The following is a 13366-nucleotide window of genomic DNA, read 5'->3' as shown; positions in this document are numbered from 1 at the left end:
AATCATAGAGTTTGTCTCACAAACAACATGCTTCCAAGCCAACTCACAAGCTTTTTTCAATGCAATAAGTATAGTATAAGCTTCCATATGGTTATTAGTCACAAGTCTACTAACCACTGGAGAGAAGAACTACACAAAACCAAAACTATCACAACTAACACCAATAATCCACGATGGTTCAATTTTACCTCTAAAGGAACCATTAGTATTAATTTTAAAAAGATCCTTAGGAGGAGGTATCCAATGACTGTCTCTATCAACCTTATGAGACGAAGGCTACTATGAAGGAGTCTGAGACATAGAAATAAGTACTTATTTTACTTTGAAGTTACTTCTTCTATTTTTTCTTGTACTTTTGGTAATTTTTAATTTATGGGGCTATTATTTTTCTACAAGGGTTCAAATTTCAAATCTTTTGATTTATAGTCTATATATGATCAATCTATCATTTTAAAACCATTATTTAAACAATTAATATTTCTATAACCACCCTAAACAAAGGGAACTACATGTCTTAGAAGAATGACATCCTGAAACATCTTAGGTGGTATCATCTCTTTTCCCACTTTTATAGACTTGTCATTAAATTAATACTTGATTAGAAGATAGTGTGGAAAATAAAGGTTATCATAGCCTAAGATTGATTGCCAATAGCATTTCTTATAACATGATGGAATTCCATCTCACATGTCGAGTTTTCATGGATTCTTTGGACCAAAATTTGGGATATCTACTAAGATCTACATCATTCTCCATTTTTAGATGATCATGTTACTCATAGTGTTATTGCTCTTGGTGATTGTGATAACTCACTATATGATAATGCTATTATAAAGTAACTTTTTTATTTGGCAAGTCTTAATAGTTGTGATGATAATGAATCTTATCTTCATGCTCTTTCTTCTTCTAATAATATATTTATTAATCATCTAGATTTTATCACTTCTAATCTAGATTCAAAGGCTTCATGTCCTTTATCTATGAGTTAGTATTCTGAGGCTGAAGTTTTCTTCAATTCATTCTTTCTAATAGGTACATAATACTCTTTGACATATTTGAAACACTAGACTTTGTAATACATTAACATTATAGACTTACATTTTTAGTTCCATTTTGTAGATTTGGAAGACAAAAGACTATTATTATCATGATGTACCCATCTTTAAATTTTATAATTCATTCATCTGTATATATTCCTAATTCATCACCTTCTTTATTTATTGAACTTATACCTAATATAATTGTAATATACTTTCATGCTAATATATGCTAACAAAATTTGAAAAAAATGATAAATCCAACCTAATATAATAATAAAAAAAAATAAAAATTATTTTGATATCAAGTAACCAACAACACATTGTTCTCTAAGCAATTACAAGATACAACTTTATAAAAATTATACCAATTTGTTTTCAAATAATGCCTCGTAAACAATAACCTTTTAAACCACTAAACATGCTCTAAATAAAAAGCACAGTTATTAACACTAGTAAGAACGTCACAAATCAACCAGCTAGATGTTGTCAAAACGAAAGCAAGAAGTCGGTAGGGGGCATGGGTCGCAAGGTTTGACAGTGATGGCAAACTTTGACCAGGATGGAACAGGATTGTCTGTGAAGGGCAAGAATAGATTTGCAAGCATTATTCCCAGTTTTCCTGTCATAGTTGCAATTTAGACATAACAGACATTTTCTACTTTTACATTCAGCAACATCAGAGTTCCCACTATCCGCATTTCACTTGGACATTACGGCGTTTGAAAATTGACCAATAATGGCCATTTTCCTGAAGATCCTTGTGGCACCCTTCACAACAGATGACTTGAAGCTCTTTAAGACTGTTGAGCCGGTCCAAGCCTTGAGGTATTCCTTCCAGCCGCATGCAATTCGCCAGTCGAAGATGCTGTAGCATGGGCATTGAGTGATCTCCCAGGGATGGAAGTCTTTGCAGCCGCCCAAAATCTTCTATTATCAGTGCCTCCAATTTGGGGAATGACATAAGGTTCCCAAAATCTGCGGGGAATTCGATGCACTGTTTGTTCTGCACTAAGATGAGTCGCCTTAAGTTTGGAATTGATTGCAGAGCCTAGTCATTATCAGAATCATCTCCCTTCAAGAAAAGAATCATGAGATTGTGAAGTTGAGAGATCCATGAGGGTACCACGCAATTGTGAAGGTGAAGAATCTCCAGTCGTCTCATGGCTGCCATGTCCTCGGGAAGCTGAACAAGGGAATTCTCATCAGAATTCTCGATGAACAAATTTCGCATATCCTCCATGCCTCCAAATATCCCCTCTATTATGTTTTGGGAGTTTGAGCGACCGTTGAATGCAATTGAGAGATATTGGAGCCGAGTCAAGTCTTTGATATCCCTCAACTGCAATGCATTCGGTGCGTTTTCTCTCAACTTGAATACAACTTGTCCCAACAGTCGTAGAGAGACAAGCTTGGATATTCCCACAGGGACCCAAGCCAAGTTCTTGCAACCTGCCACATTTAGCTGCAGCAAATACTGATGTTTGGTCATGTCTGAATGCAGATTTTTCAGTTTTTCACAGCAACTAACATCGAGCGACTGGAGATTTGAGAGCCCACAAAACCATCTGTGAAGCTTTTCAATGTCTGTTCTCGATAAATTGAGGAGCTTCAAATGTTTTAACTTGGCAATAGACTTGGGTAATGATTTGATGGAAGTCTGGCTTAAGTCTAACACGCTCAAATGCCTCATTTTTTCGAAAAAATCTTCGCATATTAATTTGAGATGAAGATTGTTCCACAGAAGCCAGGAGAGGAGCCCAGGAGAACGGATGGTTTGGTCAATACTAGTTATTTTGTTTTTAATCAAAGAAATCCTTCGTAAGCCGTGGCACTTTTGTACGGGGAACTTTTCCACATTTTTTCCAGCCTGAAACAAACATCTCGTTTGGCCCTGAGATTCTGAAAAAGCCAAATCGTGTAATAGATCATGCATTTTGCAGTACTTAATGATGTAATCGTTCCCATCATAGGGAACAAATTCAATCATACAACGATCAACCAGTTCATTTAGATAAGAGAATCCTAGCTCATACGAGTCTTCTCTTTCTTCAGGATTAACAAATCCTTGGGCAATCCATGCTAGTACAAGATATTTACAACTCATTATAGCATCTTCTGGATAAGCAGAACAGAAAAGAAAACAAGGCTTTAGATAACCAGGCAGGGCATCATAACTTAACGTCAGGATTGGCAGAATGTCGTCCTTGATTGTGCTAATTTTGTTTAGCCTGTACAACGTGGATTCCCATTCATTAGGAAGTTGCTTGACGCTTGCCATAGATGCTGCTACTGTCTTCACTGCCAGCGGCAATCTGGAGCATTTTCTTTCAATTGCACGGGCCACCTTCTCCAACTCCTCTGGCGGACTGTGATTGTGATCTTCAGGGAACGCATGTATGCAGAACAATCTCCAACTGTTTTCTTCAGACAAATAGTCCATGTGATGGATGCGGTGAGCTCCCACATTTTCTAAAACTTTCCTGTCCCGCGTTGAAAGCATTGCTTTACTTCTGCCCTCCAATGGAAAGCCAATGGATCCCAAAGCATGTTTGTCCCACACATCATCCAGAACAAGTAAACATCGGCTTCCTTGCAGGTGCCTACGGATGTTATCTCTCACCTCCTCCACATTTACGTGACTTTGTTTTTCATCCTCCGGCAAATTTATTTGTCTGGCTATGTGGAGAAGCAACTGGTGCACCACAAAGCTTTGGGATACTGCTACCCAAATCAAATGATTAAATGATTCTCTGATCTTTTGGCTATTGAAGACGTGTTGGAGTCTAATCTCACCTACCCCATTCACATGCTCCGTATGCACAAGTGTTTACAGAATTAGCAGGATTTGGATTTGTTTTCAACATCTACTCCAACCTGTCCACCGTACCTTCTATAGTGATAAAACATTATTTTATATGCAAAATTCTGGAAGTTTCCAGCTACCTCCTGACCATTCTAGAAACATCTAAGACCTCCGTTAAAAGAGGCATTTTGTAATCATTTTGGGTATGAAAGGAAGAATGAAAATATGGGCTGATAATTAAAAATTTGTCTTCCTTGTGTGCTGCTCTGTTTTTCTCCATGCTTTGTTTTTGTGTTTTGTTTTGGTCTGTTTCATTTCTATCAGTGGTATCAGAGCCAATGGTACGAAATTTTAAAATTATTGGGAAAGTAGCTGCAGAAGAATGCAACAGAAGAGATCTGTGAGGGAGAACAAAAGAAATACTAGCAGTTAAAAAGGAGGCCATAGCAGTTAAAAAGGCTGTCAAAAGAAGAAGACTCTAGCAGACTGGAAGTGTAAGTTGTTGGGTAAAGATTGTGAAGGTATACAGAGTTGTTTAAAGGAAGAAATTTGCAGCAGCAGAAACACAGTCAAGTGTCAGGGTAAGGTAAGTTTATTCTTATTTTTTTTGTTTCAATGGGTAAAGTGGACAAAGTAAAGAAAGAGAAAACAAATGATTTAAAAGAAGAATTGAAGGAATGTAAGAAGAAAATTTCAGAAATGAGATTTCTTTTAAAAGAGAAGCAAATAGAAAAATGTGAACTATTAGATGAAAATTATAATCTTGAAAAAGAACTGAATGAAGTTAAAGATAAAAATAAGGAATTAGAAGAGAAATTACAATTATTTGATGATGTCAAAAGGAAGTTTGATGATTTGAAAGAAATGTCGAAAATGTTAGAAGAAGAAAACAATTTACAAAAAAGGGAAATTTTAAATCTGAAACAGGAGAATGAATGTTTGAAGTTAAAACCACTAGTTAGTGATGCTTCATGTGACACAGAAGATTTGTGTTCATCATTTGGTGAAAGTGATTTAGTTGAAACTGTTTGTGATAAAGAATGTAAGAAAGAAAATGAGAATGTGTTTGCAAATTATGTTAGTTGTGATGATAAGAATATTGGTTTAAAAATCATGAAGAAAATGGGTTATAAAGGTCAAGGATTGGGAAAACAAGAACAAGGAATTAGAGAGCCTATTGAGCCTATAAGGAGGCCACAGTATGAAGGTCTTAGATATGTCACAGGAAAAGAAAATGATGCTACTAGTTCAAACAAAACAACCCATAAAAGGCATTGCATTAAGTGTTTTCATTGCAATAGAGAAGGACACACAAAAGAAACGTGTTGGGACTTACATCCATATAAAATTTGTGGTTTGAGAAATCATTCTGAAAAATGTGTTGCAAGAAAGAATCGAGACCAGGTTGTATAAAAATGGATTGTGGATGGACCTATGGACCTAGTTGGCAAAAGCTCACAAGTATGTTCAAAAGATTGTACAAATGTTCATATGTGAAGAACAATAGAAGTAATGAAAGCTTTGAATGTCCAAAAGGGATTAAAAATGTTTTCAGCCAAAAGAAACCATTGTCTAGCAAGGTAACTACTGATTGTATGATGTTTTGAAGACTTCAAACCAAAGAGATTGAGAGACTACAACAGCAGTTGAAGAAAATTGGAGGACAAGAAAGAAAGAGAAGTTGATGAAAGAAATCAGAAAATCAGAGGAGGATATCAGTTAAAGAGAAGACATTGTGAATGCTAAAAATTGTAGTAGCTGTAGCAACAAGTTAGCAAGAAAACCAAAGAAGAGGTTACAGACAAAAAAGGAAGATAGTTGAAGAAAGCTGAAAGAACAAAAGAATGGATAGAATATTGGTAGTTGAGATTAAGGGGGAGTGTTGGAGTCTAATCTCACCTACCCCATCCAGATGCTCCGTATGCACAAGTGTTTACAGAATTAGCAGGATTTGGATTTGTTTTCAACATCTACTCCAACATGTCCACAGTACCTTCTATAGTGTTAAAACATTACTTTATATGCAAAATTCTGGAAGTTTCCAGCTACCTCCCGATCATTCTAGAAACATCTAAGACCTCCATTAAAAGAGGCATTTTGTAATCATTTTGGGTATGAAAGGAAGAATGAAAATATAGTCTGATAATTAAAAATTTGTCTTCCTTGTGTGCTGCTCTGTTTTTCTCCATGCTCTGTTTTTGTGTTTTGTTTTGGTCTGTTTCATTTCTATCAGTGTTGAAGCAGAAGAGTTTTCCCAAGCCCTCCCATGCCCTCTACAGCAATGATCTGAGGGCCATCAGTGAGCAGCCATCCGATAATGAGATCAATATCATTTTGCATTCCCACCGTTGTAGCTTCCGAAAGCAGCCCACTTGATTTTCTTCTATTTCTTAGGGATTCTCCAGTGAGTAATCCTGCACGGGGCCTCACATCCATGTCCTTTAGGTATTTGAGATACTTTGAGCTCTGATGGATGCAGCGGATCCTCTCCTTCAATACCCGAATCTTGCGACCCAGTAAGTACCTGAAGATACAGGTGGTGTGGTGCTGAGCCTGAGAGGAGTCCTCTAACAGGTGGAGAGCGTCGTAGAGAAAGTCTTCAATTTTCTGCAACCAATTTCTTACTGAACTGGAGTTTGTTCTCCACACTCCACCGGCATCGTTGAGAAGGCATTTGATAGATTCAAGCTCATCACAGATGAGTTCCAAATCCTCTCTGTGCCTGCTAGCTAATGAAATCTCCTCAAATATCTTTGCAATCAGCACTGAAGTGAGATGATCTGCAAGGACTGACACGAGACACCCGGCCATCGTTTCCAAACTCAAGATAATCTTCTACTGGTTATAAAACTGTGGAAAACCACTTTTGCAGATACGTGTGAAGCGAGTTTTGACTGTATAATACCGCCATTAATAAGGCTCCAAAACCAAGTACTCGTAAAGTCAAGAAACTTTTTGATGAAATTGGAATAGCCTGATCAACGTAAATATTACGCGGGCTTATTTTAGTTTTTAATTAAATATGTTTAAACCTTAAACTACGTTATTATTATTAAACTGCAACTGGCACTCAGTAACCAATCAATTGCATTTCGATAAACGTGAAATGCTAATTGTAATGCGATTTTTCGTACTTAAATGTAAAATCTACAGATATCTACTCAGAAAATTCTACGAAATGTAGAGAGAATATTAATTCCAATTTTGTCTCATTGCGGGTGAGTCGCAATTGTCTGTGTCTGCCTGAAATTTCCCCGTTATTTCCGATTGTCATTTTCCAAATGTAAAAATCTTCCAGTCTCGAAGTTTTGTGAGTACACATATGCCAGTTGTGAAAGGAAGCCGGTTCCATGAAAACTCTTTGTTCAATTCAAACTTCTGCCACTGAATTCAAACTTTATTTTTACTTCTTGAGAAGTTTCATATATATAATCTAGGTTTCAAATCACTGAAGTAAGTCATTGATTTCAATATAGAAATGATTTCAAGAAGAGTTGCGGGATGACCGAAAAATAATAAATAAATAAAAAATTATAAATGACCCACAGTTCTAGTTTATTATGTTTATTTTTTCAAATGTATGCATATATCTTTAGTTACATATGTATGTGATTGTATGGGATGAAAGTGTGCAAATTATTACAAAGAGTTTGGAAAAGAAAAATAAAAATAATGAGAGAAAGAATGACAATGGGAATATGAGCAAAGATATAAGAATAAATAGGGACATATTTTAAAAAGTAATCAAAATGTAAATAAATATACATATGTACCTATTATAATATGGAAATGAATGTGGAAGAATTTTTATTAATATCAATTTATTCAATTTTGATAAAAGAAGCATATGGATGTAAAAGAAGAAAATAAGAAAACACCTAGTTATAGACATAAAAATGTGTAGATAAAAGTAATTTTGATATTCATTTGTGTGGATGTAAAAAAATCAACGTGTGCATCAAGGATTGTGTATTTAATGATACGATCCTAGAATTTTTTTGAAATAAATGGTACACAATTGAAAGACTATTAAATAGCATATCCTCTCACATGAGTCAATTCATATAAATCTATAATGAACATTAGATGTTAGAAATCAACAAAGTCAATATAGTCATTGTTAAATTCCTTACAAATTCATCTATTAATCATTATTTGCTAAGAATTACTATATCCTTAGGGTTTAGGAGGAATGACCACTAGCCTACATGTTGGATAGTTAGCAGCGAATGATCAAATCAATCATTCATAGGGCCATGTAACACATTTATTTCATATAGCTAGAATAGGAAGAAATACTAGTACTAATTGTTAGATGAGTGATTATAGTCACCATCAGTAAATGTACTACATAGGATGGGTGAGGTAACCCTTTGTATGATTTTCATATTCAAAATATGTGAGTAATGGATGATACAAAGACTATCTTCACTTGGGGATGGAGCATGGTCACTCACTTATGAAGGTGAATAAATGGTTGATTATTCAAAGCAAAAGAAAATCATTTATACAAAAGCAAACATGAAGTTATATTAATTGCAATACTTGCCAGTTAGGAATTGATTGATCACTAACATTAGCCAACATTCCCCCTTATTATATTGTTCTAGTAAATATATACCCGAAAACATAAAGAGTCACCTTGCCAAGGGAACCCCTTTAAGGCTTACATAACAAAACTTGTTTAATACATAAAATAAGTACACATTTTTTAGAAAATATTTCTTTGGAGAAACAAATCTTAAACTAGGTAGACTTCCATCAAGTTCCCTGATGACCCTCGTAAAGGTGTAGCTTTGAGCTGAATTCTCGAGTTCTCTTTTCCTCAAAAATATTGAATCATAAACACCAAATTATTTAACATAAATTCATGTTGAGCTCTACACAAAAGGGCTCCATTAAGTTGTCTCTTGACCCTTGTAATGTTATAATTCTTGATCAAAGTCTCATCAAATCTCTAGGAAACAATCTATATTGAGCACAACACCAAACCCCTTATCTATCCTATAAAATCAAACTTCACAATATATGTAATTTTTCAAATCTATCAACATCAAAAAAGAAAAGTTGACAAATAAAAGGTTTTTCTAATGCAAAGCATCTTTCAAAGTGAGAAGCTAACTTAAAATACTCAAAATTCATACATCCTTCAGTGCCACCATCTTCCAAATACATGCAAGAAACTAATTAGCAATATGTTCAATCTCGTTATTCTTCCTCATTAGATAAATGTTTTTGATTAGGGAAAAACCAAGTTTTACAAGGGCTTGAAACCATAGAGTTACAAGATAAAATAAAATAAACAATCAAGGTTCACCATAACAGAAAAGTTGTCAAATAGCCAAAAGGACAACGTACCAAATAAAAAGACAACAGAAGCTAAAACCTGAGAAACATTAACTTAAATATTTTAAAGTCTCAACAATCTCAGTTTCCAAAATGTTCATCTCTTAGGCTGCCTTCTTCAAGTCCTAGAACTCCTAATTGGAGGACTCTGCCTGTCTCTTCAGGTTGGCTCTAGTTCTCTTGGAGGGACATGAGTCCTCTTTCTGGCCTTTTTCTTTGTCAGTATCGAGGTCCACAATCAGGGAACCCTGTTGGAACTTGTCCAACTTATCCACCAGCGTATTCATAGTGGCCCTAGAGTTCTTCACAATCATATGGCTTTTCTTCATGATGGAATTCATCGTTTCCCTGATTTTACCTATTTCCCCTTCAATCTGCATGGTCTTTTTCTCATTTTCTTTTTTCATCTTTTCCATAAGTTCCACAGTTCTTTGTAGACACTCTGCCATTCACAACTTCTCTTCTTTGATCCAAACTACCCCTTATGCATTTTGAGGCTTTCCTTTTTCTTTTAACTTGTCAAGTTTGCTAAACACCACCCTGTTCTTTACGTTAATATCTTTCATTCCATGAAAGACCCATTTAACAACCCTAAAGAGGTCCATAGCACCATTTCTGGAAATTGACAAGATATCATCTAGAAATTCCCTATCCTGTTTAAAGTAATGGTCTTCATGTTTGAGGTCTTTGGGGAATCTAGGTCTATTCTCTCTGTCAGTGGCAGGGTGAGAAGAGTGGGATCATTCAGAGGGATTGGAGGTCTCGAAGGAGTCTTTTGGTGAGTCCTTAGAGTAGGAAATCGACTTTTTCTTAGGACAGGTCTTCGCTTTCTTTTTAGCTTTGGCTTGGGTTTTCATAGCGATATCTTGTTTACCCGAAGGCCTACTAAAAGGGGATGTTTTAGGCACTTTCTTAGAGGGGGGAGTAATTTCCTCTTCCCAATTAGAATCCCCATCAGAATTAACCTCAGACACACTAGTTTCACTATCATACCCATGCGACTCTGAGGTTGAAATGGGATTAGATAGGGCAGCCATATTAGTAAAGTGCTCATGAATGAGCTGAATGAGACCAATAAGTAGGACAAGGAAATTCCTAGGGGTTTTACGATGTTCCATAATACAATGTTTAAGAGAGCACAAATAGTAGAGGAAAGAAACCCTGACCTTCTACCAGAAGTGGTTGAGGAGAACGAAATGATAGTTGTAGACTCTGGTGAATCTATCATACATAGTAATTTATTCCATTACCACCCTTAGTACCTCCCTCTAGAGCTTATTGATGGTACCAACCTCAAAATAGTTATTCAAAACTTTAACCATCGCTTCCCTCTCCTCGTCGATTTTTGAAAATTTGGTAAAAGATTCATCAAAGATGTTTCTGTCATGAAATAACTTCATCACTTTTGTGGAAAGGCTAGTGACTTCCCTAATAAGGCCCTCATTAATAATCACTTTTCTTCTAGAGAGGATGATACCTTCCTCCTTCCAATTCTTGATAAATTACTTCACAATGTCAAGATTAGTGCCATGAAGTTTCTCCAAGAAAGGCTCCAACCCTCCTCTGTCAATTTTTCTCCATACCTTCTTGTTATTCCGGTGCTTTTCATAGCTTTTAGGCTCCACTCTTTTCCTGCTATCCCTATTTTTTCAGAGACTTCTCTATTCGCAATAGAAGAGTAGATAAACTTAGCAGATATCCTATAGCATAATCAAGGCACCCACAAACACATGCCACTCCTCATATCTTGTAAAAGTAATTAAGGCACCATCATTGAAGTGAATGAAAGAGTACCCTTCTCTGATCCACTTAATCATTATTTGAAATAACAACTTTTCCATGCATGACATCATTGCCAAATAAATATTTAACCTTCACTTCTAAATCATTATAGGAGTGCCACGTTTGCCCGCCAGTGAGCTTGACTCCTTCATTGGAAAAATAATCAGCCACTGCATTTCCTTCTTTAAATGCATGTGATATTTTAACATTTTCAAATTTGGAAAGAAGGGATTTGGCTTCATCGATCCAACTTTCAATGGTCCATGAGGGGAGGGATTTCTTAGAAGGAATTCGATAATGTTTATAGAGTCCCCCTCTATCCATAAATTTTTAATGTTCAATTTTCTAGCAAGATCAATAACTTGGAATGCTCCTATGGTTTCGACTAAGTGATTGGACTGAGAGCCCAAGGGAAGTGCCACCACCAAAATAAAGTTACCATAGTGATCTCTTAACACTCCCCCACTCCCATTCGGTCTAGGATTTCCCTTGGCCACCCCATCAAAATTAGCTTTTATCCATCCCCTAGGGGGTTGAATCCAAATAACACCTTTACGATCCATTTTTCCTTGTCTAACAACCTTAGATATATCCCCTTTGATATGCCATTCTATCGCCATCTTAAGATCAGATGAGGTACAAACAATTGTCTTTGTTTTATTCTCATTATTAGGTATATTGTTCACATTCTCCATGATTAGTCTATATATTCTTTTAACTATCAGCACTTTATTTTGAAGAAAAATAAAAAAGAATATATTGATCTTAGGAATAAGGTGTTTGATCTAGGATTCAACCTAGATAGGGGGAGGGGCTCAAGAAAAAGGATATTATAGAGATATTTGAAGACACTAAGAAGCGGCCTGAGGGGTTTGGCCTCTAGACTAAATGGTCGCCATGCTTCCTCAACCCAATTTTAACAACCAACAAAGCAAATTGAATAGGAGCATGATCCAAGATGACCTGGAAGAGATCCACTGACCCTCCATTCCTCCAATAATCCTTGACCTAAATTCCAAATAATTTTTTGTAGGCATCGATCCACGCTGAGAAATTCTCATAAGAAATTAAGGGCTCCTTCATAATCCATCTATCTTCCCAAAACCTAACTTGATTCCCATCTCTTATAGTCCAGCCTGTACCCATCTCAATAATTTTCCTTCCTCTTACCATATCATTCTAGAGAGTTTACCCACGTGGCACATTAGTGGATTCAAGAAAGGATTTAAGAGAACCATTATTGGCCAACTATTTTATTTTTAAGATTTTGTTCCATTCACTATTAGAAGAAAAGGTTCTCCATATTTTCTTTGTGAGGAGAGCCTTGTTCATGGTTCTAATTCTCCCAAGACCCAGACCTCCAAAAACTTTAGGTCTATAAACCGAATCCCAACCAATAAGAGACATTCTTTTCCTTTTCTCCACTACTGACCATAAAACATTTTTTTGAATTTTTTCAATGGCTTCCACAAATTTAGTTGGGATTTTAAAGAGACTCTGAGTATATATTGGGATATTCTAGAGTGTAGCCTTAAGAAGTTGAATCTTGCATGCTTGACTGAGAAGAGCACCCTTCCAACCAGCTAGCTGTTCACTGAATCTGTCAATCAACACATTCCAAAAAGAGTCAGGGGGCTTAAGACCCAAATGAAAACCCATATAAATAGAGGGTAGAGATTCAATTCTCCATTTAAGAATTTTGGCCATTTTCTTTTGCCTAGGCTTCAAGGTGTTGAAGAAAAATATGGAGCTTTTCTGCCTATTCACCATTTGACCAGAAGCCAACTCATAATCATCTAGGGCTTTTCTCATGTTCCTAGCTTCAACCATAGTGGATCTCCCCATTAGGATGGTATCATCCATGAACTGTTGATGAGTATAAACCATATTGCTTGAGGAGGGCTTCAAACCCATTATGGACCCCTGCTCAACCATTCTTTGTAGATTTCTACCAAGGCATTCCGCCATTATTGTAAAAAGGATAGGGGAAATGGGATCCCCCTTGTCTTAGCCCTCTTGAATTCTTAAAGAAATGTGAAGGGTTTCCATTCACTATCATAGATAAATCTTATTTAACATTTTTTTCTAATAGAAGATAATAGCATAATAAGCATAAAATATTGGGGATGGAGAGTCAAGACAAGATCGAGTCCAAACATTAACAAGTCATATGACCAAACTTAAATGAAACAAAGTAAAATTAAATAACTAAAACAATTCCACTAAAAATGTGATCATTATCATCAAAATACTCTATACATCACCAAAACTTAAAATACTTAATACTCCTTTTAATAATGATTTTAAAAAATTAAAAAATTACATTAATACTAATTAACAATATAAAATTTAAAAATATAATTAATATTTAAAATGATCACTATTAATTTTGATC

The 13366-nt window shown here is 35.7% G+C and overlaps 2 protein-coding genes across 2 annotated transcripts; both read right to left on the bottom strand.

Annotated features, from left to right (window-relative positions):
* Window positions 1-2088: 2088 nt before the first annotated feature.
* On the bottom strand, window positions 2089-3773 carry LOC131051204 (disease resistance RPP13-like protein 4). Its single transcript, XM_059220365.1, has one exon. The coding sequence runs from the start codon at window positions 3538-3540 to the stop codon at window positions 2089-2091; it is 1452 nt and encodes a 483-aa protein (XP_059076348.1). The 5' UTR covers window positions 3541-3773.
* Window positions 3774-12489: 8716 nt separating this feature from the next.
* Window positions 12490-12939, bottom strand: LOC131051207 (uncharacterized). The gene has a single exon (XM_057985610.2). The coding sequence runs from the start codon at window positions 12937-12939 to the stop codon at window positions 12490-12492; it is 450 nt and encodes a 149-aa protein (XP_057841593.2).
* Window positions 12940-13366: the final 427 nt, after the last annotated feature.

This window comes from Cryptomeria japonica, chromosome 5, assembly GCF_030272615.1.
Source record: "Cryptomeria japonica chromosome 5, Sugi_1.0, whole genome shotgun sequence".
In the NCBI taxonomy this organism is placed as follows: Eukaryota; Viridiplantae; Streptophyta; class Pinopsida; order Cupressales; family Cupressaceae; genus Cryptomeria; species Cryptomeria japonica.
This window is presented reverse-complemented; position numbering and strand designations above follow the sequence as displayed.

Bases quoted from the DNA above. Each gene is read 5' to 3' on its own strand.
- LOC131051204 (XM_059220365.1), bottom strand. From the start codon at position 3,540: ATGCTTTCAACGCGGGACAGGAAAGTTTTAGAAAATGTGGGAGCTCAC.
- LOC131051207 (XM_057985610.2), bottom strand. From the start codon at position 12,939: ATGGCGGAATGCCTTGGTAGAAATCTACAAAGAATGGTTGAGCAGGGG.